Genomic DNA, 27,878 nt, shown 5'->3' with positions numbered 1-27,878 from the left:
CAAACAAAAGAGTCAAGACGATAGTTTGCATGTTGACATTGTCTTTCAAGACTTTAATCAGTGTGATCAAGTGATCTAGAAAAACGGTGATACCAGTAAAGCAGTCATTAATACATTTTGACCGGTGTCACTGCTCAACAGTAGGCAGAAAATAACTCTTAAATACTGTCCTCTACCAGATTGGATACATTTTACATACACAACGCAGAGGCAAACAAAACAGCAAGATCAAACTGATACAAAATAAGCATTTATTTCATTATCCACTGAAAACTTTTAAAGTGTGTGTGCGTGTGTCAAATATATACAATAAATCACTACAATTCATGTTTTATGTATTCAGTCATTGGAATTACTAACAGTGTTTTCTGAAGCAGGACAGAGATTTGACTGATGGTTCAGAGGTTCTTTCTTTTGACTTCTCCTACATGCACCTTTTTGGTTCACACTTTGGTAGAAGTTGGAACTGGGAGTTGCCTTTAAATCTAAAGTTGACGATCCCGATGTGGAGAAACGGCAAGTTCGACACCATGAGAAATACTGATATTTAAAAAATCCATTGCCCCACATTAAACTTGATTTCAATTTTCCATTTCTGAGATATCGGACAATATACACTTCTGATGAGAAATAATGCCTGGAATGTTGATGGCTTGCCAGAGAAGAAAATAAACATCTTAGGACATAGTAGTTAACTTCCACAGAGTAAAAATGATCAGGCATTTCCACCACACTGGATCAGAGAATTATTGTATCCATTCAGCTGTTAACATACTACAGGAGTCATTATACGCAAGTGTGTGTAGATGTGTGTGTATGTGTGTGTGTGTGCGGGTGTTTAAGTTTGGACGAAGGGTTCAGTTCACCCCTGGTGTCTTTGGACAGAGGGACATCAGTTCTAGCCCACCACAGTGATTGGGTTAAGGGCCAGCACGTCAAACAGCACTCACCCATTCCTAGAGAGGGGTGGTGCACCTCTGAGGAAGACACACACAGGGTGCATTGTGAAAGCAGCAGAGTAACCCCGCTATCTAGCAGGCTGTCCCATAGATAGTTAATCACCTCATATGTCTTTTATGTCCACACTACAGGCCCCCTCAGAGCATTTATTGGCTCAATCTTTCAGACAGTATTATACTGACCCACAGTTTCCCCACCCTTATTCCCAAATGTGTGGTTTTATCCGTTCAGACTCCCCCCCCCCCCCCCCCCGTTTCTGATCACCTTATTGGTTTTTCCTGAGAAGCGATTGGTCTTGGGTATAGAATTTGAGGGGGCCAGGTTGGCGCAGAGCTACGAGGTGAGAGATCTAAGATGGAGAACAGGACAGCCCGTTAAACAAGCAGGGTTTAACCTCAGCAGCCCGTCTGGGTGATGTCACCGCCTGAGCTCTTGGTCACCTCCATGGTGGTGAAGATCTGGAAGAAAAGAAGAAGCAGAAAGACTGTTGAGATCTGCATCATAGCGAGGTGGCACGACTCGTTCGCAATAATTGTTTTTAATGGTCAGAGCCAAGCTCAAACCATAGAGATGGATAGAGAGTGCGCTTGCAACAAAATACTGATGTCATTAGCCTTGAACATTACCTAGTTACCTATGACAGGGGTTCTCAAAGTGGGGTCCGCGGACAAAGTACTGCAGGGGTCTGCTGCCAGATCTCTATATATATATATATATATATATATTTTGTTATTTAAAAAATGTACTAAAAGATTAAACGGACTTTGGCCAAGAAATCTGTGAAATAAATTTAGAGTGTGTAACACAATGCAATATAATATTATGAATCTACAATGCATGTTGTTAACCCTGGGAAACATGGGCCTGGGGGCTCACTGGGTTAAACCACTTTTTTGCACTGTGGAGGGACTTACTATACCTGCTATATATATATATATATATATATATATATATATATATATATATATATATAAATATAAAATGCAGCTGGTCTGGGATCAGTCTTACCTCAGCGCAGGTGGGGTGTATGCCAACGGTGTTGTCCAGCTGCTCTTTGGTCAGGCCACATTTCATGGCCACGCCGTAGCCCTGCGTCACCTCTCCCGCATTGGGCCCCAAGTAATGGAACCCGATCACACGGTCCTGCAGGGAGACAGAGAAGGGTGTTACAGGGTCTGATAGTACATTACCGATACACTTGATCTATTTTGTTATGTTAGCCAGAACCTGCATGGAGGAACTTGTGTTCGTCTTCAACATGTTGAATTTCACATTCTAGAATAGCTTTCAGAAACAAGTGACAATGGGTTCGCATTGTCAGGCTGGCAGCCTTTTGTTCCCAGTTTTATTTATTTAACTAGGTAGGCCAGTTGAGAACAAGTTCTCATTTACAATGACTTTTATTTGTCTGGCTCCCAGACATCCTCTGTTTTCAATGTGAGAAAGTCTGAACTCTATACGGCGAAATAGGTGACAATAATTGCTGTATCTATGAATTAAAACAGGTAGTCAGGTAAGTTTGGAAAGAAGGTGTTCTTACATTGTCCAATTTATTACAGATGATCTTTGAGTAGCACTTGTTGTTGTCCCTGTTGGGGACGGTGAACTCCAGAGGCCAGAAGAGACTGTGGTACACCTACACAGTTTAGGACATTAAAATGCACATAACGTAATGGAAGAATAACATGCATTTTATTAATAAGGGGAAAAAAATGTCTGTTAAGTATCAGTTCGAAAAGTAGAAAGAAATGGTAGAAATCATAAGTGAACACAGAACCAGAACTCTGGTTTCCCACTGTCTAATAGCTAGCCATTTTAGCTGGTGTGTCAAAGGCTTTGCTCCAGTGTCCACATTTCAACTGGTATGCTAGCTAAGGTGCATATGTGAGCAGAGCCAAAATGTCAGTTGATATCGGTCCAATATGTATTATTCAGTGCCAGTGGGCTACGAGTGTGTGTGATGTGGCTAAAGTACCAATCAGCGTACTTTTGTTTGTTTGTTTTACATTCTTTTTTAAAGATTGACATGCTTGGTAATCTTTCTAAAACAAGAAATGTATTACTAGTAAGATAATGTGGTATATTGCTCAACTAAATTTTATGTGACCCGTCTTTTAACCAAAATATCACAGAGACCAAAACGCAGCTCCTCCTTTAAGCTTACCTAGGTAACGGGGCCAATAGTCATGTGTGCCTGTGAGGAATCTCAATAGCAGGGGCCAATTGATGTCTCTTTGCCAGCAGTAGAAGCAAACTCAAACATTGAAAAACAATGTAGCGTATATAATGTATACTGAACAAAAATATAAAAACGCAGTAAGTAAAAGTGTTGGTCCCACGTTTCATGATGAAATAAAAGATCCCATCAAATCTTCCAAAGCTTATTTCTCAAGCTTTGGGCACAAATTTGTTGACATCCGTGTTAGTGAGCATTTCTCCTTTCCCAAGAGAACCCATCCACCTGACAGGTTTGGCATATCAAGAAACTGATTAAACAGCATGGTCATTACACAGGTGCACCTTATGCTGGGGCCGAAAAAATGTAAACCACTAAATGTGCAGTTTTGCCACACTTCTCAAGTTGAGAGCGTGCCAGATAATTGAATGTTCATTTATTTCTCTACCATAAGCCACCTCCAATATAATTTTGGAGAATTTGGCAGTTGTCCAACCAGCCTCACAACGTGCAACCAGCTACCCGGACAGCTGATGAAACAGAGTATCTATGTCTGTAATAAAGCCCTTGTGGGGTTAAACTCATTGATTGGCTGGGCCTGGATCCCCAGTGGGTGGGCCTGTGCCCTCCAAGGCCCACCCATGGCTGCATCCCTGCCCAGTTAGGCCCTAATCTATGGATTTCACAAAACACAAGTCAGTAAGATCTTTGAAATTGTTGCATGTTGTGTTTATATTTTTTGTTCAGTATAAATGGCCAAGAAACAAGGAAAGTCTCAATTCAGTACACTTCAGTAAATTAGACCAACTAATGCACATTGCTTCTAAAAACAAATATTTCTTGCGCGCACAAGCCGCCAGTGTTGCTGCACGAAAAGGGATAGCTATAATGTTAGGATTCTTATTTCTTTGTGCATTACCAAATAGGAAACAAAACGGCAGAAATACTTCGACAACATCTACTGCAGCATTTATTTTGCTATAAAATCACAACTCACATTTCGCCATACTTGACTTTTGACTATTTTTATGGAATACTCCCATTGTAGAGTCCCGAGTGTGACCAACGTGGATGGTGAATTAGACATTCTTACTCAAATGCCAAAATCTACACATATTTGGCAGGGTGTTCATTTTTGGCCAGGTTACCACTAGGCTGGAAGTGGAGCATGTGTTGCATCAGTAGCTACCTCCAGGTTGTCTTGGCCGTACAGCTCCATAGCTTTTTCCTCAGACAGCCCACAGGCGCCATACTCCAGAGGGGTGAACACCGTGGTGGGAACATTCACGTAGTCACACTGCACACAGAATTCAACCGCAATTAATAACAATTTACTGTCTGTACCAGGTGGTGTCACATCAGAGGTTCACCAGGCAAAATACCCTACTGTATGATAGAAGCTAGGGAAAAATCTGTACATGGTTTCTTCTAGTTTACACATTTTAGGTGGGGCGCAAAGACCCCACCACATAACACCAACATCCATATTTTCTTCTGAAAGAAACAAGCGAATCTCCTCAAAGCAGAGGCACAGAGATAGTACTGCCGGAGGGTCACACTGTCAATCTGCTATGGTCTAGCAATAGAAAATGGCAACTCCTAGGGGGTAAATTGAAGGCCTGCTGTCTGACAGTTACCTTGAGCGAGGCGCCAGCGTACAGACGGCGTGCCAGCAGCTTGCCAGCCTGGATAGCCACGGGCGTCAGCTCCCACTTGCCCTCCAGGATGTCTCCGATGGCGTAGATGTGCGGCACGTTGGTCTGCTCCTCGTCGTTCACCGGGATCTTACCATTCCTGGGGAAGGTGGAGAAAGAGTGGTAGCTTAGCGAGGGAAACATGACTGGCGACTCCCATCTGACTAATTTTAGATCCCCATGTAGAGACATATTTTTTTTTAAATAAAATAACAACAATCACCAAAATATACAACGAAACAGTCAGGGAGAATCTGAAATTCATTCAGATACTATAAGAACACGACAAACCATGGCAAATGTGTAGAATTGCATGAGGTTAGCTTTAAAAATGCAAAAGTTCTCAGCCCCATGGCAAAATTAGCTTTAAAAACGACAGCATTTTAGTGGGCTATGGCGACATCACACCCACCACCTAAACCCCATTTTGATCCTGGAAAAAACGGTGTGCCATTGTATTTGCATAATCTGATATCTGACCATGCAAAACAACTCCGACCAGGTCTAGAGTGTGTTTGGACAGAATGTGTGTGTGCGTCTATACAAGAGAATACTATACCACAATGAACAACTTCTCAAGTCACATTAAAAACGAGTAATTTCTCTGTTATTCATTAGACATTTCGCTTTTGTCAATAATCCCTCCTACACGACACGTAGCGCAGCCCCGTGAACGACACGTAGCGCAGCCCCGTACACGACACGTAGCGCAGCCCCGTACACGACACGTAGCGCAGCCCCGTACACGACACGTAGCGCAGCCCCGTACACGACACGTAGCGCAGCCCCGTACACGACACGTAGCGCAGCCCCGTACACGACACGTAGCGCAACCCCGTACACGACACGTAGCGCAACCCCGTACACGACACGTAGCGCAACCCCGTACACGACACGTAGCGCAACCCCGTAAACGACACGTAGCGCAACCCCGTAAACGACACGTAGCGCAACCCCGTAAACGACACGTAGCGCAACCCCGTACACGACACGTAGCGCAACCCCGTAAACGACACGTAGTGCAACTCCGGTGGCCCTTTAGCCGTGTGTCAGTCAGCCCGGTGTTAAAATGCTGCTAGGGTCACATGGCTGACTCCGAGGTGCAGTCACTCCTAAACCTGGCGATTGCCTTATCCCTACGGCCTAAAGCACTTTATGGCATAACCAAACACCATGTTAGGAACATGAAAAACACATCATCCTCAATCCAGTTTACATGATTGTGAAGCAGCCCAAGGTTTTTAAGATACCGTTGTGTCCTAATGTTACAGCATTTGACATTTTAGTAATTTAGCAGACGCTCTTATCCAGAGTGACTTACCAGAGCAATTAGAGTTAAGTGCCTTGCTTATGGGCACAGACAGAGAGTTTCACCTAGTTGGCTCAGGGATTTGAACCAGTGACTTTTCAGTTAGTAGCCCAACGTTCTTAACCGCTAGGCTATTTGCCACCCAAGCACAAGGGAGTTTCTCTAATTACAAAGCACAAAAACAAATTTGTATTATTATTATATTTCTTTAGGGGGTGGATCAGCTTTAATATTGCATATAGATTGTGGCTTCTATCAATGTAATTGTATGCACCATTTCCAATTCCCATACATAGAAATTCAATAAATTTTCCTATATTATTTTCCCCTAACCCTACCACCCCTCCCCTAATTGGAGTAAACTAATGAAGCACAAAAATCCCAACAGTGCCAGTTCTCTCTCCCCCCCCCCCTCTCTCTCAGGGGTGGCAATAGTGCTGAATCACCATGACTGGAGTCTTAAAGGTACAGGCACAGCACCTTGTCTACATCTCCTTGGTGACGGCTGCAAGTGCGAATCGGTGGATGAATGAACTAAGGGAGAGAAAATAAAAGGAAGGAAACTTACTTGGGGTTGACTTTGACCCCGGCTTGATCCAGGCCGATCTTTCCTGTACAGGCGTCGCGCCCCACGGCTATCAACACCTGAGTGAGGAGAAGGAAGTCACCTGGTTAACAGGACATTTCTCCAGCATGTCATTAAAACAAAGCAGGAATTATTCAATTTAACTGACAAAACATTTTTTTTGTTTTAACAAATGCTCTAAGATGGACAACCCTGCAGAGTTAATTCCTAATGCAACATGTTTAAGTAGTATATTTTCAGATTTAACTCTTAGTTTCAGTCATAAGTGCTAGATTTACTTTGGGACTCCTAATCTATATCGGATATTGAGCATTACGGTGATGGCTACGTACAGTGTTGTACTCTCCCTCGATGGTCTCGTCTCCCTCCGTGCTCTTGGCTGTCACCTTCAGCCTCCCAGGAGTACCTGCCTCCAGCTCCTCCACCTGGCGTGTGCACACACACACTTTCTTTTATATCTAGTTACAAAATGTCTTTAATGCTACAATGGCCAGGGCCAGGTGAATTGAAGGCATCTTTTTCTGAAAGAGCAAGTGGTTTTTCATTCAGTTTGCCCATACAGGCTAACAGCCATCAAAGTTAGACTTAAACTGATGACAACCCTTTAGATAGAGAGCAAAATATTACGCAACTTCCCTGATGACAGAGCAATTTAGTACCAGGCATGTCCAAGCCATTACAGCTGAGGAAAGACAAGGTTCTTGTACACAGATCTGGGTTTAAACACAATTTTAAATTATTTTAAATACGAGCTGTACTTCATTGAGTTTACCTGTTGCAATGGAACCAATATCTACTACCCACCTGGCATTTCAGGCAGCCAAAAGCTAAACGAAAGATTTCAAAAAAGATTTTAACCCAGGTCTGGTAGTAGATAAGTCACGTTGACGCACCTTGACGGGGACGTACTTCCGGAGGAACTTTACGCCATGCTCCTCCATGTGCTTGCCGGCACGGTTGGCCATTTCCTGGTCGAAGCCCCTCAGGAGGATGGAGCGTACCATGACTGTCACATCCAGGCCCAGGCCCGCCAGAAAACCCCCGCACTCCAGCGCCACGTAGGACGCCCCGATCACCAGGGTCTTGCCAGGGCAGTGGGGCAGAGAGAACAGGTCGTCGCTGCGTAAAAAGGATGGACACACACAGGAAGAGCAACCAGAGTAGAGTGCACCTCCGTTAAAACCATAAAGCTCTTAGATGTATCAATGCCAAAATTAACCCATTATTTCTGCAATAAGCATGTGAAATACTTGAATGTCAGATTGATTCACTAAACAAAGTTATATCCTTAAAAATGTCAACAGTTAATCTCCCAAACAATACACAGAAAGACTGGTTATGTAGTCTGAAATGAGCCGGGGTCTTTATGAGACCAGTAGATAAGTATGTAATCTGAGAATTTAGTTATTCAGTCACAATTAGGGCTGACCCCATTTAGTCAACTGGTCGATTGTTTGGTCGACAGGCTGTTGGTCGACCAAGATTTCTTTAGTCGAGCAGTAGCAAAAAAAAAAAAGAAAAGAATCATGGTGTATAAGACACCTGCCTGATTGGCACCTGTCTGAATGGACTAATCCATTGCGGAGGACATGGGGATGGCACAGTCCATCACTAAGACGCGCTATTGAAATTGTATATGTTATATTATACAACACAAATAAATTATATTATTTTTTAACAAATGCGCCTTCTCCCACGTTGGAAAGCGGTCGCTGTCAGAAAAACATGAACCTGTTTGGCAGAGACATAATATGCACACAGTGCTGGCTCCTTACCTTTTTCTTGATCTCAAGTATTTTCCACAATTCGTCAAATTTATTCCACACATCTAACTTCCTCTTTACCTCATGAGCAACCAGTAAACATTCCCCCGTTTCGAGTTTGTCACGTCCTCTCCATTTTGCTGTCACACGTTAGTGTTAAGGGTTTGTAATAACCAATTTATTGATGTAATTATGACATGCTATATAAGTCAGGCCCTATTGGTCACGTGCATGCGACGCATACGTGTCACGTAAAGAGAACAAGTGTTGAGGGAATAAGAAAGGTTTTGCTGATTTTGGTAACAAATTTTCAGTCAGAAATGGCTGTTCCGGAAGTGTGATCACACTCTCCGCAGCCAATGTGAGTAAGATCTTTAAACAGGTCAACATTCACAAGGCCGCAGGGCCAGATGGATTACCAGGATGTATACTGCGAGCATGCGCTGACCAACTGGCAAGTGTCTTCACTGACATTTTCAACCTCTACCTGTCTGAGTCTAATACAAACATGTTTCAAGAAGACCACCATAGTGCCTGTGCCCAAGAACACTAAGGTACCTGCCTAAATGACTACCGACCCGTAGCACTCACGTCTGTAGTCATGAAGTGCTTCACTATTATCTCAGAAACCCTAGACAATTTGCATACCGCCCCAACAGATGATGCAATCTCACTCGCACTCCACACTGCCTTTTCCCACCTGGACAAAAGGAACACCTATGTGAGAAAACTATTCATTGACTACAGCTCAGCGTTCAACACCATAGTGCCCTCGAAAATCATCACTAAGCTAAGGACCCTGGGACTAAACACCTCCCTCTGCAACTGACTTCCTGACGGGCCGCCCCCAGGTGGTAACACATCCGCCACTCTGATCCTCAAAATAGGGGCCCCTCAGGGGTGCGTGCTCAGTCCCCTCCTGTACTCCCTGTTCATGCATGACTGCACGGCCAGGCACTAATCCAACACCATCATTAAGTTTACAGATGACACAACAGTGGTAGGCCTGATCACCGACAAGAGCCTACAGGGAGATGCTTGTGGACTACAGGAAAAAGAGGACAGAGCACACCCCCATTCACATCGACGGGCCTGCAGTGGAGCAGGTTGAGAACGTCAAGTTCCTTGGTTTCCACATCACTAACAAACTAACATGGCCCGAGCACACCAAGATAGTCGTTAAGAGGGCACGACAAAACCCATTTCCCCTCGGGAGACTGAAAAGATATGGCATGGGTCCTCAGATCCTCAAAAGGTTTTACAGCTGCACCATCGAGAGCATCCTGAATGGTTACATCACTGCCTGGTATGGCAACTGCTTGGCCTCCAACTGCAAGGCACTACAGAGGATAGTGTGAACGGCCCAGTACATCCCTGGGGCCAGGCTTCCTGCCATCCAGGACCTCTATACCAGGCGGTGTCAGAGGAAGGCTCTAAAAATTGTCAAAGACTCCAGCCAACCAAGTCATATAGACTGTTCTCTCTGCTATAGCACAGCAAGCGGTACCCGGAGAGTCAAGTCTAGGTCCAAGAGGCTTCTAAACAGCTTCTACCCCCAAGCCATAAGACTCCTGAACACCTAATCAAATGGCTACCCAGACTATTTACACCCCCCCCCCCCCCTTCTTTTACACCACTGCTACTCTGATCATCTATGCAGTCACTTTATTTAATAACTCTCCCTACATGTACATATTACCTCAACTAACCGGTGCCCCCGCACATCGATTCTGTACCGCACATCGACTCTGTACCGGTACCCCCTGCATTTCGCTACCAAGCATTTCGCTACACTCGCATTAACATCTGCTAACCATGTGTATGTGACAAATAAAATTTGATTTGATATATAGTCTCACTATTGTTATTTCACTGCTCTTCTTTAATTACTTGTTACTTTTAATTCTCATTCTAATGCATATTTTTTAATTTTTTTTAATTGCACTGTTGATTAGGGGCTCGTAAAGTAAGCATTTCACTGTAAGGTCTACCTGTTGTTTTCGGCACGTGACTAATAATTGTATTTTCTTTTTTATTATGTTGCAGCTTCAGCAACACAGACCGTGCGATAAACTGTTAATGTTCTGTGGTGGTTGCTGCAGCAGGGAGGAAAGGGAGACAACAGGTGCTAGTCAGTCACTTTGTCATTTTCTTTTTAACACAACAAGTCGGAGCCAGGCCATTCCCTCTAGTCATGTGTCTTAATTTCATCAAAACAGCTTACAGCATCAGACAAGGTCAGTGCAGATAGTTAATTTGATTAAAGCACATCGGATGTGTTTATATGCAGAAAAATACACGTTTAAAAATGTCAACCAATAGATTTATCTGTTCTTTTGACACCTCTTGGTCAACCAAGATTTTTGTTGTTGATGCCACTGACACCCATAGGTCACAATAAAACCATTAGACAGCCATCTCCGTACCATTTACAGTGCCTTGCGAAAGTATTCGGCCCCCTTGAACTTTGCGACCTTTTGCCACATTTCAGGCGTCAAACATAAAGATATAAAACTGTATTTTTTTGTGAAGAATCAACAACAAGTGGGACACAATCATGAAGTGGAACGACATTTATTGGACATTTCAAACTTTAACAAATCAAAAACTGAAAAATTGGGCGTGCAAAATGATTCAGCCCCTTTACTTTCAGTGCAGCAAACTCTCTCCAGAAGTTCAGTGAGGATCTCTGAATGATCCAATGTTGACCTAAATGACTAATGATGATAAATACAATCCACCTGTGTGTAATCAAGTCTCCATATAAATGCACCTGCACTGTGATAGTCTCAGAGGTCCGTTAAAAGCACAGAGAGCATCATGAAGAACAAGGAACACACCAGGCAGGTCCGAGATACTGTTGTGAAGAAGTTTAAAGCCGGATTTGGATACAAAAAGATTTCCCAAGCTTTAAACATCCCAAGGAGCACTGTGCAAGCGATAATATTGAAATGGAAGGAGTATCAGACCACTGCAAATCTACCAAGATCTGGCCATCCCTCTAAACTTTCAGCTCATACAAGGAGAAGACTGATCAGAGATGCAGCCAAGAGGCCCATGATCACTCTGGGTGAACTGCAGAGATCTACAGCTGAGGTGGGAGACTCTGTCCATAGGACAACAATCAGTCGTATATTGCACAAATCTGGCCTTTATGGAAGAGTGGCAAGAAGAAAGCCATTTCTTAAAGATATCCATAAAAAGTGGCGTTTAAAGTTTGCCACAAGCCACCTGGGAGACACAACAAACATGTGGAAGAAGGTGCTCTGGTCAGATGAAACCAAAATTGAACTTTTTGGCAACAATGCAAAACGTTATGTTTGGCGTAAAAGCAACACAGCTCATCACCCTGAACACACCATCCCCACTGTCAAACATGGTGGTGGCAGCATCATGGTTTGGGCCTGCTTTTCTTCAGCAGGGACAGGGAAGATGGTTAAAATTGATGGGAAGATGGATAGAGCCAAATATAGGACCATTCTGGAAGAAAACCTGATGGAGTCTGCAAAAGACCTGAGACTGGGACGGAGATTTTTCTTCCAACAAGACAATGATCCAAAACAGAAAGCAAAATCTACAATGGAATGGTTAAAAAATAAACATATCCAGTTGTTAGAATGGCCAAGTCAAAGTCCAGACCTGAATCCAATCGAGAATCTGTGGAAAGAACTGAAAACTGCTGTTCACAAATGCTCTCCATCCAACCTCACTGAGCTCGAGCTGTTTTGCAAGGAGGAATGGGAAAAAATTTCAGTCTCTCGATGTGCAAAACTGATAGAGACATACCCCAAGCGACTTACAGCTGTAATCGCAGCAAAAGGTGGCGCTACAAAGTATTAACTTAAGGGGGCTGAATAATTTTGCACGCCCAATTTTTCAGTTTTTGATTTGTTAAAAAAGTTTGAAATATCCAATAAATGTCGTTCCACTTCATGATTGTGTCCCACTTGTTGATTCTTCACAAAAAAATACAGTTTTATATCTTTATGTTTGAAGCCTGAAATGTGGCAAAAGGTCGCAAAGTTCAAGGGGGCCGAATACTTTCGCAAGGCACTGTAAAGCAGGTTCTATCAGTGTCTGTTCCTACGACAACACACCAGTCTACAGCAGCAGAGGGTAATCTGGAAATCCTGTGATTAGACCAGTGGGAGATTATAGCCTTACTAAATGAGTACGCTGAGATACAAGGCTTAATGTGGTGGAAATTAGAAAAGTGAGTGAGTATGGTCGCATATATATATATATATAGTTGAAGTGGGAAGTTTACATACACTTAGGTTGGAGCTCGTTTTTCAACCACTTCACAAATTTCTTGCTAATAATCTATAGTTTTGGCAAGTCGGTTATGACATCTACTTTGTGCATGACACAAGTAATTTTTCTAGCAATTGTTTACAGACATATTATTTCACTATCACAATTCCAGTGGGTCAGAAGTTTACATACACTAAGCTGACTGTGCCTTTAAACAGCTTGGAAAAGTCCATAAAATGATGTCATGGCTTTAGAAGGTTCTGATTCAATTAGAGGTTGGTTCAATTGGAGGTGTACCTGTGGATGTATTTCAAGGCCTACCTCAAACTCAGTGCCTCTTTTCTTGATATCATGGGAAAATCAAAAGAAATCAGCCAATACCTCAGAAAAAAAACATTATAGACCTCCACAAGTCTGGTTCATCCTTGGGAGCAATTTCCAAATGCCTGAAGGTACCACGTTCATCTGTACAAACAATACTACGCAAGTATAAATACCATGGGACCATGAAGCCATTATACCGCTCAGGAAGAAGTTCCGTCTCCTAGAACAATCCCAGAACAGCAAAGGACCTTGTGAAGATGCTGGAGGAAACGGGTACAAAAGTATCTATATCCACAGTAAAACGAGTCCTATATTAAAATAACCTGAAAGGCCGCTCAGCAAGGAGGAAGCCACTGCTCCAAAACCACCATAAAAAAGCCAGACTACCGTTTGCAACTGAACATGGGGACAAAGATAGTACTTTTTGGAGAAATGTCCTCTGGTCTGATGAAACAAAATTAGAACTGTTTGGCCATAATAACCATCTTTATGTTTGGAGGAAAAAGGGAGAAAAAAACACCATCCCAACCGTGAAGCACGGGAGTGGCAGCATCATGTTGTGGGGGTGCTTTGATGTAGGAGGGACTGGGGGACTTCACAAAATAGATGGCGTCATGAGGCAGGAAAATTATGTGGATATATTGAAGCAACATCTCAAGACATCAGTCAGAAAGTTAAAGCTTGTTTGCAAATGGGTCTTCCAAACGGACAATGACGCCAATCATACTTCCAAAGTTGTGGCAAAATGGCTTAAGGACAACAAAATCAAGGTATTGGAGTGGCCATCACAAAGCCCTGACCTCAATCGTATATAAAATGTGTGGGGAGAACTGAAAAAGCATGTGTGAGCAAGGAGCCCTACTACAAACCTGACTCAGTTACACCAGCTCTGTCAGGAGGAATGGGCCAAAATTCACCCAACTTATTGTGGGAAGCTTGTGGAAGGCTACCTGAAACGTTTGACCCAAGTTCAACAATTTAAAAGGCAATGCTACCAAATACTAATTGAGTGTATGTAAAACTTCTGACCCACTGGGAATGTGATAAAGAAATAAAAGCTGAAATAAATAATTCTCTACTATTATTCTGACATTTCACATTCTTAAAATAAAGTGGTGATCCTAACTGACCTAAGACAGGTGTATGTAAACTTCCGACTTCAACTGTGTACACACACACACACAGTCAGCATTACAGACAAATGCTTTAACCTGTACAGTCTTGCTAGAGCTGGGTCATATTCACTAGGCTCCAAACGGAAGGACACATCCAAACAGGGAGGGATTACCTGATCTTGTCCAATTACAAATACTTTGTTTTTCCATTTCCGTTGCAAAAGGTTTCGCCACAGTGTGCACTACTGAATACAACCCTGCAGTGTATTTGTCTCTATTGTGGTGATGAGGGCTTTCCCCTGGCTGGACGGCAGTCTAAATGGATTGTGGGTTAAATAATGCCTGCGGTGTGCTGTGAGAGAAGGGTCTCACCTGGTGATGCAGTACTCTTTGTCTCCGGGGATGCTCAGGTAACGCGGCCTCTCGCCTGTCGCCAGGATAAACTTTGCGGCCGTATGGAAGGTCTCCTTCCCTCGCTTGTTGGTCGCCTGGTAGGTGGAGTGGGTAAGTACGGTGTTAAACATTCTTCACAGATTTATTTCTCTCGTACACACAAAACCATTTCCATTAAAATCAACACCTAGACTCATCTCATCTGTTGAGTGTGGTTAACAAGAATCAATGCGTCAAGTCAAGGGTGTGCAGTTTAGAACCTCCCATGGGAGACAATAGCTGCTTTACCAAGTGCTGTGTGTTTGTACAGAGCCATTAAATATCTTTGGGATTTGTTTGATTCGGTTAAGCCAAGGAACTAACATGAAGCAAGTTACTATCCAGTTTCAGAATAGATCATGTGCTTTGCATCTAAAAAGTTCACATCCATTTTCATACCGAATTGACTACCTTCTAAAATGGGTCAAATTGAAGGCAGTAACTTCAGTATGAGAATGGAAGAGTCAATTTCGTATGAAAATGAAAGGTAGTCAATTCATTAACAACTGTTGTCAAAGATCTGCTTGTAAACTCACAAAGGCCCGACCCACCTTGATTTTGTGCGACTCAATGAACTCAGCGTAGGAGTTGATGTAGTTGACGTTCTTGTCGCGCAGCGCCACCCGGTAGCCCCAGTTCAACGAGCCAATGTAGTTGTTCACCGCAGTCTTCATTGTCTCCCAGTTGTGCTTCACTAAGAACCAGATGAAAATTAAAGTCAACAATGACCACACAAACAAGTCTTAAGTTCTTTACTACCATTACTGAAAAAGCCACTGAAAATGTAACATTTAAGGTCACGGAAATGTCAGTTACCGCAGGCTCATGAAGAGGGCTTAAACAAGAATGTTTTTAAATCAGAAAGTGACTTATGCCTTCACATGTTTCATTCCTAGTACTGGCCGTGGCTCTGTTCCCAATACCCTTACTACTTTGGTTGTGTTGGGTAGAGATGGGCATTTGACTGTTCCGAGTACTCACATTATAAAAATATTTTCCAGAGTACTCGGGACGGGGGGAGAAAAAATAAATCTACTTTAGAACAAAGGGAAGACCTGACTGGAAGAAAAACCATTTGGGAATGTATCTATGCCAACAGTACACAACAATGCCTAATTTATCATAACCATTAGAGATTACAAACCTTAATTGCCTCATACTGTATATTGAGTCAATAAAAAGGCAAGTGCCATTTTAAGTTTCATTTACTGAAACCGTAATATCAACTGGTTATATTATGGAACACAATCTTCAAAAAGGCAGTAAAAAGGCAGTGGCACTTCCTTGAAGACTATGGCTGAGCAATGGCATAGCCTTGTTTTGTTAATTTAGCAGATAAGACACGTGTTTTCCGAGCCCTTATCACTGTCAAGACAAACCTATTACATAGCAACACAGGAGGTTGATGGCACCTTAGAGGACAGGCTTGTGGTGATGGCTGGAGCGGAATGTGGGGCGGCAGGGTATCCTAGTTGTTAGAGCATTGGACTTGTAACCGGAAGGTTGCAAGTTCAAACCCCCGAGCTGACAAGGTACAAATCTGTCGTTCTGCCCCCACTGTTCCTAGGCAGTCATTGAAAATAAGAATTTGTTCTAAACTGACTTGCCTGATTAAATAAAGGTAAAATAAAAAAAATGGTATGAAATGGGTTTCATGCGTTTGATGCCATTTCATTACATCCTCCCCTCAGCAGCTGTTAATAGCAAAATACATTAAATATAGCAGAATAAAATAGAACCAAATATTCTTCTAAATGAAAAAGTTGCCCGTGCAAAGTAATTCGCGTCTGGAATAGTTCTTCTCAAAAGCTGATCATATGAAACGGGGCTTAGTTTGGAGCGTTGAAATACATGTTTTTCATGGTTACAAAACAAAATCTATTACATTGCTCAACATTTTAACATTTGTAATGATCAGTTAAAGCAGTGGATATGCATCAACTCTCGTTGGACTTCGGCTGCATATTTTCCGCCATTTAATTCAAATCTGAAAACGTTGTGACGCACGGAAATAGTGTCCACTGCTTGTATATTTGGTATTTTGGTGACTGTAGTACGATCTCCGGGAACTTTTGTCATACTGACTATATCCATACTATGACCAATAAGCATGCTATGTACTCAATTTGTTACAAATAGTACAGTTAGTATGAGTATTGGAACACAGCCGTTGTCTTCAAGCCACAAAGCACACTCCACCAAATAGTTTTACAGTACTTAAAATGTTTTTGTTATCGATGGTTAGAGATGGAGTTTTGACGTCCGTTCGAGTACTCATGCCCGTCCCTAGTGTTGGGCATGCATTCCAAGTGACTAAATTGGACATTGGAACCTAAACTGCTGACGTTTGACCCAGACGCCAACCCAATTGTTACCCGTCTCCTCCGGCAACTCCCAGCCAAACTTGCGGGCGTCCTGTATGGAAGTCCCTAGCAGGGCTGTCTGGTGCATCAGCTTCTTGGGGATGCAGCCCACGTTCACGCATGTGCCGCCCAGGCCTGTCCCGAGCCAAAGAAACACAAAATCACACATTTGGAGATTTAATTTTCATCCACATTGACACATGCAGACATGTTGTTACTGATAACAGCAGAATTCTGCAAGCCATTTTGATTTGTGCTTCGGTGGGCCTGCAGCAGTGTGCTGTAGGGGATATGTTTGACACGCGCAACGGAACTCTTCAATGTCTGAAGAGTGTGACACGTGAAGCTCTACACACCCCATGTGTTCCCTTTCGGCGTGGGCACCACATAGTCCAACACCATCACCTTCTTGCCCAGCAACGCTGCCTCCTATGCCAGGAGAAGCACAAAAGGTCAGATGGCCATTTAGACAACTTGATTAAGACAACCACTGGTCAACTAGCTCAGCTTTTATGCTTAGTTTTATTGCTGCGATAATGAGCCATCTGAAATCCTCCCCGTGGCTGTCTGAAAACATTACTAGCCATCGTGTTCTTGCTTCCTCCGTCCTAACTTCACCTCCAAGCTCTTTAGAGGAGGAACCTTGGGCCCTCTCCTCCAATGCGCTTTGAGAGAAATTGAGGAAACAAGGACAGAGGACACATGGCTTGTACAGCTAGAAACATCCTCAGACCGAGCCAATGATGGACTGGACTTACAGCCTTCCTTCATGGGCCTCGATACTACACTAGAAAGGTGCAGGTCTGGAGGTGAGGTTGGTTTGGAAAGCGTTATCTGGGAGGCTCTCACCTTTGAGCATGCTAGCCCTCCTGAGCCGCCCCCGATGACGATGAGGTCATAGTCGTATACCTCATTCTCCCCGCACAGCAGCTGCTGTAGGACACCATCTTTGTGGGCCTGAGAAGAGGACGACAGGTGGTCAGACACGATGGCGAAAACAATATTAACCCAGCAATTTTAAAGGGCACAAACATTTTTCTGCTTCTGGTGTGAAATAGACAAGTGAAATACAGTAAGGATACCAGCATGCTAATTTATGGTGCCAAAATGGGTCTTCTTGAGAAGTGTGCATGTCTACGAGTGGCGAAAGGTAGCCTAGCGGTTAAGAACGTTGGGCCAGTAACCAAAAGGTCGCTGGTTAGAATCCTTGCGCAGACTAGGTGAAAAAAAAAAAAAAATAGCTCGATGTGCCCTTGAGCAAGGCACTTATCCAGAGCAACTTATAAGAGCGATTACAGTTAAGAGTGTCTGCTAAATGACTAAAATGTGAAAAGGGTATTCTACATTCAACAGCGATGCTGATACCATTCATGCCGGAGGGATATTCTCAGTCCCACATGACAGAAATAAACCAGCATTTGCTAGAAAACGGTAGGAGACAGAACACGTGGTGATATTGTCAGGATTATAATGTATCAGGAGAATGTTGCTGGCTTCAAGTGAAATATACACCATTGTGTCATGCTGTAAAAAGTGCCAGCTTATGAAAAGCATGACCAGGCAAAAAAAATTGTTTCATTAGCTAAATTGCAGCTCAGTGTAGAGGGAAGAGAAGACTAGGTTTAGGTGTTCTTAAGTAGCCATTTTTGATGTAAAAAGACAAATGTAGTGCATTTAGATGTAAATTGGCATAACCATACTTGACCCAAATAGATCCACTCAACCCTTGTTTCTGGCAAACAGACAAAGACTCTTTCGTAATATTGCATCACAATTAAAGCCTGTGGTGGGCATAATTTACCACACGTTAAAATGCAAGGGGAACGTATGAATAACACAAAGGTATCTTTGTTGCCAAAACCTGAGATTTTAGCCTAAGTTTGACATACGCTTGAATCTCAAGACAGGATGAACCCAAGACTAAAAGTCAGTGGCACTTGCAAAACCACGAGTGAAATGAGAATGATTCGTGGTTCATGAAAGCTACTGGGCCAATCCATACCTTCATTGTTTTGTCACAGCCACCGACGTGTGTCTTGTTGATGAAGACATTGGGGACAGTTTTCTGCCCGGTCATCTCAAGCAGCAGTTCTTGATAGTTTGATCCATCCTCTGGACACAACCATTAAGAGATGTTAGCAGAGTAGCAGCTACACGTACATGAAATTAATCATTCATCCTACTCTTCCTGTCATATCGCTGACATGAACACTAGTCATATACATGACAGCCTCTGCAGTCTATAATGTAAATGTACTTTGGTTCCGCAAACAAACAGAGCGTGTTTAAATAAATTGCATAATTCAGTACTGAAAGATATTTTCTATGTATTTGCCAGAGCAATAGTTATGTAATGCACAGTGTGTATTTATACCAGAACAGCTGTGACTGGTAAGAGATCAAATGGCAGTGGGCAGAACGAGAGAGCGACTCAGCACGTTTTGTGGTGGCCCGTAACGTTGACAGTGCATTCCGTGGTAAAACATAACATCTTCACTATGTAAAAACACTGTATATTTGCAGAAAAGGCACCCATTAGCCTCTTTTTACCTTTCGATCAACCATCGACATTTAATAGCAGACAAAGCAATAAGGAAAAGCTAAAAGGTGAGCTTGAGGAAACAAACTTAGTACAATAATAGGTCCTATACCTGTACTACATCACCCAAAATGAGTGGATTTGTCCATTTCAGCCACACCCGTTGCTGACCGGTGGATAAAGACATTTATGTGACGATTACAATAGTTGTAGACCTTACAGTGAAATGCTTACTTAGAAGCCCTTAACCAACAATGCAATTTTAAGAAAATCCCCCAAAAAGTAAGAGATAAGAATAACAAATAATTAAAGCGCTGCAGTAAATAACAATAGCGGGGCTTTATACAGGGGACACCAGTACAGAGTCGATGTGTCAATGTGCAGGAGGCACCGGTGTCAAGGTAGTTGAGGTAATTATGTACATTTAGGTTGAGTTATTAAAGTGGCTATGCATAGACAATAACAGAGTAGCAGCAGCGTGGGGGGGGTTGTTGTCAATGGAAATAGTCTGTGTAGCCATTTGATTAGATGTTCAGGAGTCTTATGGCTTGGGGGTAGAAGCTGTTTAGAAGCCTCTTGGACCTAGACTTGGCGCTCCGTACCACTTGCCGTGCAGTAGCAGAGAGAACAGTCTGTGACTAGGGTGGCTGGAGTATTTTACCATTTCTAGGGGCCTTCCTCTGACACCGCCTGGTATAGAGGTCCTGGATTGTAGGAGGCTTGGCCCCCATGATGGGGTTCCATGGCCGGCCCAGCACATTTCATGAAGCCCCCGACGAACAGTTATTGTGCAGACGTTGCTTCCAGAGGAATTTTGGAAATCGGTAGTGAGTGTTGCAACTGAGAACAAGCTATTTTTTTTACGCGCTTCAGCACTCTGCTGTCCCGTTCTGTGAGCTTGTGTGGCTGAGCCATTCTACTGCCATAGTTGGTCTACGGAGATTGTGTGTTCGATGTTATACAATCTCCATAGACCAACACTGGCAATAGAATGGCCTTACTGAAGAGCTCTGTGACTTTCAACGTGGCACCGTCATAGGATGCCACCTTTCCATCAAGTCAATTCGGGAACTTTCTGCCCTGCCACTGTCAACTGTAAGTGCGGTTATTGTGAAGTCAAAACGTCTAGGAGAAACAACGGCTCAGCCGCGTATTGGTAGGCCACACAAGCTCACAGAATGGGACAGCAGTGCTGAAGCGTGTATTAAAAAAAAAATAGCTTGTTCTCAGTTGTAACACTCACTACAGAGTTCCAAAATTCCTCTGGAAGCAACATCCGCACAATAACTGTTCGTCTGGAGCTTTATAAAATGGGGTTCCATGGCCGTGCAGCCACACACAAGCCTAAGATCACCATGCGCAATGCCAAGCGTCGGTTGGAGTAGTGTCAAGCTCACCACCATTGAATTAGTGGAAACGCATTCAAGTGATGAATCACACTTCACCATCTGGCAGTCTGACGGACGAATGCATAGTGCCAATTGTAATGTTTGGTGTAGGAGGAATAGTGATCTGGTGCGGTTTTTCATGGTTTGGGCAAGGCCCCTTTGTTCCATTGAAGGGAAATCTTAACTCTACAGCATATAATGACATTCTAGACAATTCTGTGCTTTAAACTTTATGCCAACAGTTTGGGGAAGGCCCTTTCCTGTTTCAGCATGTCAATGCCCCCATGCACAAAGCAAGGTCCATACAGAAATGGTTTGTTGAGATCAGTGTGGAAGAACTTGACTGGGCCTGCACAGAGCCGAACTCAACCCCATCAAACACCTTTGGGATGAATTGTGACACCGACTGCGAGCCAGGCCTAATCACCCAACATCAGTGCCCAACCTCACTAATGCTCGTGGCTGAATGGAAGCAAGTCCCCGCAGCAATGTTCCAAGTAACATCTAGTGGAAATCCTTCCCAGAAGAGTGGAGGCTGTTATAGCAACAAAGGTGGGACCAACTCCATATTAATGCACATGATTTTGGAATGAGATGTTTGACAAGCAAATGTTTGTATGTTCGTTGATGAAACGTTGATCCTTAAGAGTACTCAAGACCTTTGGAACTTCGATTGAAGGCAATTTGGCAATTCAATGATATCCCAAAATGTTTGTGTGTGTATATAACATCACTGTTATTAAAACGTAACGTAGCAAGCGTAGAAAGATGCGACTATATGAGGATTTGAAAAAAGTCACATGAAAAGGTATCTGCTCTGCTCTGTTTCCTGCGCAGCCTGCACAGACTTGTCTCTCATTCACAATGACAAGCACTCAATAATATTCTCACCCATCAGGCTATTCTCAATGTAATCTGGTCTTTACATATAGCTTACTAAACATGTGTGGAATATTTTGTATTCATCCTTAACCTGCACTGGAATAGTGAACGGAGGTTGTGTTTGGTTACGTTTGTAATATGCCAGGTAGGCGACACTGGATTTATGTGCTTAATATAGCAGCACGAGAAAGCTGGGATCCTTTTATAAATAGCGGCCAGTCAAAAGTCAGTTTTCACACGCGACTGTGTGGGTTTATGAGAACACATTCCCTAGGTTCTGTAGGTTATGGGCTCTCCAACCATGTTCCAGGGGTCCCATCCCTATAGGCTACACTTCAAGTTATTTGGCCACTTTAGTTGTGATGCAAACCTTATAAAAACATATATGCCTATGGGCTAGGCTACAAGATGCACGCAACAATGATTTGAAAAGTAAAAATAAATAAATAAAATGCATGTGCCATTTCTTGACGACACACTGGGCATCATTCACATGTGATAATATTCTCACCCAGCTGGTGAGAGGGGGGGGGGGCAACAACCCTTATGCACTTGAATAGCGAATGGTGTACACTTCTCCTGTGTTTCATTTTCATGCCAGCCAGGTAGATTACTCCGGTTGTAAAGCGAAGCAATGTGCTTAATATTAGTAAAGTTTTGACAAATAATAGGCCTGGCCTATAGAAAGCTGATGGGCTCTTCCACTTTTTAATAGCGCCATCAAAATGATGTCTTCATGCAACCTCATAGACGTCATCCTGACCAACTGGCCCTCCAAATACACCTCCGCTGTCTTCAACCAGGATCTCAGCGATCACTGCCTCATTGCCTGTATCCGCCACGGAGCCGCAGTCAAACGACCACCCCTCATCACTGTCAAACGCTCCCTAAAACACTTCTGTGAGCAGGCCTTTCTAATCGACCTGGCCCGGGTATCCTGGAAGGACATTGACCTCATCCCGTCAGTTGAGGATGCCTGGTCATTCTTTAAAAGTAACTTCCTCACCATTTTAGATAAGCATGCTCCGTTCAAAAAATGCAGAACCAAGAACAGATACAGCCCTTGGTTCACTCCAGACCTGACTGCCCTCGACCAGCACAAAAACATCCTGTGGCGGACTGCAATAGCATCGAATAGCCCCGTGATATGCAACTGTTCAGGGAAGTCAGGAACCAATACACGCAGTCAGTCAGGAAAGCTAAGGCCAGCTTCTTCAGGCAGAAGTTTGCATCCTGTAGCTCCAACTCCAAAAAGTTCTGGGACACTGTGAAGTCCATGGAGAACAAGAGCACCTCCTCCCAGCTGCCCACTGCACTGAGGCTAGGTAACACGGTCTCCACCGATAAATCCACGATTATCGAAAGCTTCAATAAGCACTTCTCAACGGCTGGCCATGCCTTCCGCCTGGCTACTCCAACCTCGGCCAACAGCTCCGCCCCCGCAGCTCCTCGCCCAAGCCTCTCCAGGTTCTCCTTTACCCAAATCCAGATAGCAGATGTTCTGAAAGAGCTGCAAAACCTAGACCCGTACAAATCAGCTGGGCTTGACAATCTGGACCCTCTATTTCTGAAACTATCTGCCGCCATTGTCGCAACCCCTATTACCAGCCTGTTCAACCTCTCTTTCATATCGTCTGAGATCCCCAAGGATTGAAAGCTGCCGCAGTCATCCCCCTCTTCAAAGGCGGAGACACCCTGGACCCAAACTGCTATAGACCTATATCCATCCTGCCCTGCCTATCTAAGGTCTTCGAAAGCCAAGTCAACAAACAGGTCACTGACCATCTCGAATCCCACCGTACCTTCTCCGCTGTGCAATCTGGTTTCCGAGCCGGTCACGGGTGCACCTCAGCCACGCTCAAGGTACTAAACGATATCATAACCGCCATCGATAAAAGACAGTACTGTGCAGCCGTCTTCATCGACCTCGCCAAGGCTTTCGACTCTGTCAATCACCATATTCTTATCGGCAGACTCAATAGCCTCGGTTTCTCGGATGACTGCCTTGCCTGGTTCACCAATTACTTTGCAGACAGAGTTCAGTGTGTCAAATCGGAGGGCATGCTGTCCGGTCCTCTGGCAGTCTCTATGGGGGTGCCACAGGGTTCAATTCTCGGGCCGACTCTTTTCTCTGTATATATCAATGATGTTGCTCTTGCTGCGGGCGATTCCCTGATCCACCTCTACGCAGACGACACCATTCTATATACTTTCGGCCCGTCATTGGACACTGTGCTATCTAACCTCCAAACGAGCTTCAATGCCATACAGCACTCCTTCCGTGGCCTCCAACTGCTCTTAAACGCGAGTAAAACAAAATGCATGCTTTTCAACCGATCGCTGCCTGCACCCGCATGCCCGACTAGCATCACCACCCTGGATGGTTCCGACCTTGAATATGTGGACATCTATAAGTACCTAGGTGTCTGGCTAGACTGCAAACTCTCCTTCCAGACTCACATCAAACATCTCCAATCGAAAATCAAATCAAGAGTCGGCTTTCTATTCCGCAACAAAGCCTCCTTCACTCACGCCGCCAAGCTTACCCTAGTAAAACTGACTATCCTACCGATCCTCGATTTCGGCGATGTCATCTACAAAATGGCTTCCAACACTCTACTCAGCAAACTGGATGCAGTCTATCATAGTGCCATCCGTTTTGTCACCAAAGCACCTTATACCACCCACCACTGCGACTTGTATGCTCTAGTCGGCTGGCCCTCGCTACATATTCGCCGCCAGACCCACTGGCTCCAGGTCATCTACAAGTCCATGCTAGGTAAAGCTCCGCCTTATCTCAGTTCACTGGTCACGATGGCAACACCCATCCGTAGCACACGCTCCAGCAGGTGTATCTCACTGATCATCCCTAAAGCCAACACCTCATTTGGCCGCCTTTCGTTCCAGTACTCTGCTGCCTGTGACTGGAACGAACTGCAAAAATCGCTGAAGTTGGAGACTTTTATCTCCCTCACCAACTTCAAACATCAGCTATCCGAGCAGCTAACCGATCGCTGCAGCTGTACATAGTCTATTGGTAAATAGCCCACCCATTTTCACCTACCTCATTCCCATACTGTTTTTATACTGTTTTTTATTTATTTATTTACTTTTCTGCTCTTTTGCAGACCAATATCTCTACCTGTACATGACCATCTGATCATTTATCACCCCAGTGTTAATCTGCAAAATTGTATTATTCGCCTACCTCCTCATGCCTTTTGCACACATTGTATATAGACTGCCCATTTTTTTTTCTTTTCTACTGTGTTATTGACTTGTTAATTGTTTACTCCATGTGTAACTCTGTGTTGTCTGTTCACACTGCTATGCTTTATCTTGGCCAGGTCGCAGTTGCAAATGAGAACTTGTTCTCAACTAGCCTACCTGGTTAAATAAAGGTGAAATAAAAATAAAATAAAAACTGCATAGCCTATAGAAATGTTTCACAACATGGTCTTATAGGAACACTTATTTCATTCCATGCATCACCAGCTATGTGGAGCTGGCTCTCCCTGCGCAACAGCTGATCATCCTACTCCACTCAAACTCTGAATGCCAGGGCTCTCATCAAGTGTTTGATTTTAGATTTAATTTGCATTGATGTCAGCGTGATTAGAAGGACAATACAGCGCTGAGTACAAGGCAAGTTTGGTAGGCAACTAATGACCATCTGAGCGCAGTTTTGGAGAAGCCTAGTTACCGTGACTTTACTGCCGGTAACAGTCACCCCAGACCTAGTTGGGACAACAATTGTGATCATACCAATCAATGACAACTACATGTGGTGTGACAGGCATAAATTGAGACTATACAGTGCAGAGTACACCCGTATTCCAAGACAGAAGCTTGGCATCCTTACCAATTAAATCCAACTCCACCACATTGCAGTTCACGTTCAGCTCCTTGAACAGATCCTTTACCTGGAAAGAAAAACAGATATGCTGCTTGAACCCCGTCTTTCTGCCTTCGCGGGATTATCCACGGGCTATTACTAGCGATATACCTCGCTAGCCAGCGTGGTAGTCATCCAGCTAACTTTAGGTACACACAACGGGGAGATGAGTGGTGCCTCAGTCAATACATGGTTATAACGGAAAGCTAAAACACTTGTTAGTAGCAAAAAACAATTAAAAGTTAGTTATGTTAAGTTTTCTAACGTTAGCCCAAGATAACTACCTAGCTATGGACCCGAGGACAATCTTCCCTAGACCCGACTAGTATCCTAACAGGTCCGGGTCTATACCCGATTGGGTGGACCCGTGAAGAACTCTACTTGCGGGAGAATGTTACTTCTTTCTCCCGCGAGTAAATTAGCAAGACAAAAGCTAGCTAGCAAGCTAGTTAGTTAAGACAAAAAGTAAACGCATATGTTGGACTTACCTTCACACAAAATGGACAGTTGCTTTTACTGAATACCAACACTTGATTAGAATCAATAAGCTCCTGTATCCGAGATTTTAGTTCATTCCTCCCGGTGTCATTGTCGATGGGAGGCATTTTCGGACTATTTCTGTCTGACTTGCCTCTTGGCAGCTTCAATTTGTGTCTAACAATGGAAGAGAGGAGCGAAACTCCCTCCAACTGGTTGTCCTTGCGAATCAGCGATAAAGACAAACTAGCTAGCTTCCTGGACCACTTGAGGTATGATATGGACTACAATTCCAACGGGACAACTTTTGTCCTCATGTCATTTCAGCGCCCGCCCAGTACATCAACACAGCGAAAAGTCGTGCGTAATTTTAGGGCCTGCCTGCAGCCACGAATGTCTAAACCATGCCTATTTCTGCTAATAGTTTTCTTAAAATAAAATCCGATTTTAAACCTAACATTAACCACACTGCTAACCTTAAATGAAGACAACAACAACAACAAAATAGTTGTCATTAATTTTTAAGATATAGGCAATTTTGACTTCGTGGCTGTGGTATCTAGTGAAAACCCTGTGTGCTTGTGCGTGCGTAAAGATCAGTGTTTGCTTTCCTAAATAAATACTAACACTTGTTTCAAACATTATTCTGTAGAAATGTATTTATATGTGATCCAACCACATTATAACATGAAACTGATGAAGCAGTGAAATTTATATCGATAATGCATGTAATATTATCGTTACAATACGAATTCATAAAATGATTGGAGGACCAACAGGCAATATTTTCAGACAGCTAAAACATTACATTCGGCGGCTTTCTGGGGGTCCTAAACCCCGGTATTTTGGTCATGTCTAGACGTAATCCCGTTTGTGTCGTCACAGGTAGATTTTTGGAGGGCAATTGAGCTAACCCTAACCTTTTTCCTAACCTTAACCCAAATCTCCTAACCCGGTACATAAAGTCAATTTTGACAAAACTGTATCCCTTTTAGACGAAACCGACTAAATCTTCAATATATCTTCTTAAAATCTTATTTTAAACCTAACCAGAGAAGAACAGAAGCCTCAATCAATATAATAATGTATGACCTAACCCTAACCACACTGCTAACCTTATGCCTAACCCTAACCTAAAATTAAGACCAAAAAAATAATTTTAGATTTGATCTATTTGTATGATATAGCCAATTTGGACATTGCCGCTTTCCCATCTAGTGGGAACCCTTTCTGGGTTTACTAGACCAACATTGTTAATGCAATGCATTATCATTGGGATGTCCCTACACTAAACCCTAACCTTAACCCTTACCTAACCCTAATCTTAATCTTTTTAAATGTCAACTTCAATGGAGGGTAGGGACGTCCCAAGGATTCTGGATAGCAAGGGAAAATTGATGGGGAGAGCAAAAAAAAATACATAAATATGTATTTGTATCGTTCTATATACTACATATGTTTACACATGTATGTATTACTCAGTATAAGGATTTTTTTAAAGTCTTAGACCATAAACTTAAATTCTCTGGATCTGTACTTTTTTAGGCTACATTATTTTTTTGATATTTGGCCGATATAATCCATAGCAATAAGAAAGCATAACTCAGACCCAATGTTTTGGCTCATAGCACCGTCTGCTGGAAAGCAAGTGTACATCACGTTCCCACTCCCAGTGTCCCAACCATAAAATGAGCTTTAAACAGTAAATTAAACCACATACT

At 43.3% G+C, this 27,878-nt stretch overlaps 1 protein-coding gene across 1 annotated transcript; it reads right to left on the bottom strand.

Annotated features, from left to right (window-relative positions):
• Positions 1 to 24: 24 nt before the first annotated feature.
• On the bottom strand, positions 25 to 26,515 carry LOC115143692 (thioredoxin reductase 1, cytoplasmic-like). The gene is made up of 16 exons (XM_029684168.2): positions 26,169 to 26,515; positions 25,648 to 25,708; positions 18,979 to 19,088; positions 17,826 to 17,933; positions 17,333 to 17,405; positions 16,989 to 17,111; positions 15,165 to 15,307; positions 14,554 to 14,669; positions 7,619 to 7,844; positions 7,058 to 7,150; positions 6,708 to 6,784; positions 4,774 to 4,930; positions 4,326 to 4,433; positions 2,501 to 2,596; positions 1,969 to 2,103; positions 25 to 1,418 (listed from the first exon to the last, which is right to left on the bottom strand). The coding sequence occupies exons 1-16, from the start codon at positions 26,283 to 26,285 to the stop codon at positions 1,356 to 1,358; spliced, it is 1,806 nt and encodes a 601-aa protein (XP_029540028.1). The 5' UTR covers positions 26,286 to 26,515; the 3' UTR covers positions 25 to 1,355.
• Positions 26,516 to 27,878: the final 1,363 nt, after the last annotated feature.

The sequence above is a fragment of the Oncorhynchus nerka genome, linkage group LG2 (assembly GCF_034236695.1).
Source record: "Oncorhynchus nerka isolate Pitt River linkage group LG2, Oner_Uvic_2.0, whole genome shotgun sequence".
In the NCBI taxonomy this organism is placed as follows: Eukaryota; Metazoa; Chordata; class Actinopteri; order Salmoniformes; family Salmonidae; genus Oncorhynchus; species Oncorhynchus nerka.
The sequence above is the reverse complement of the archived record's forward strand: the minus strand, read 5'-3'. Positions and strand labels throughout refer to the sequence as shown.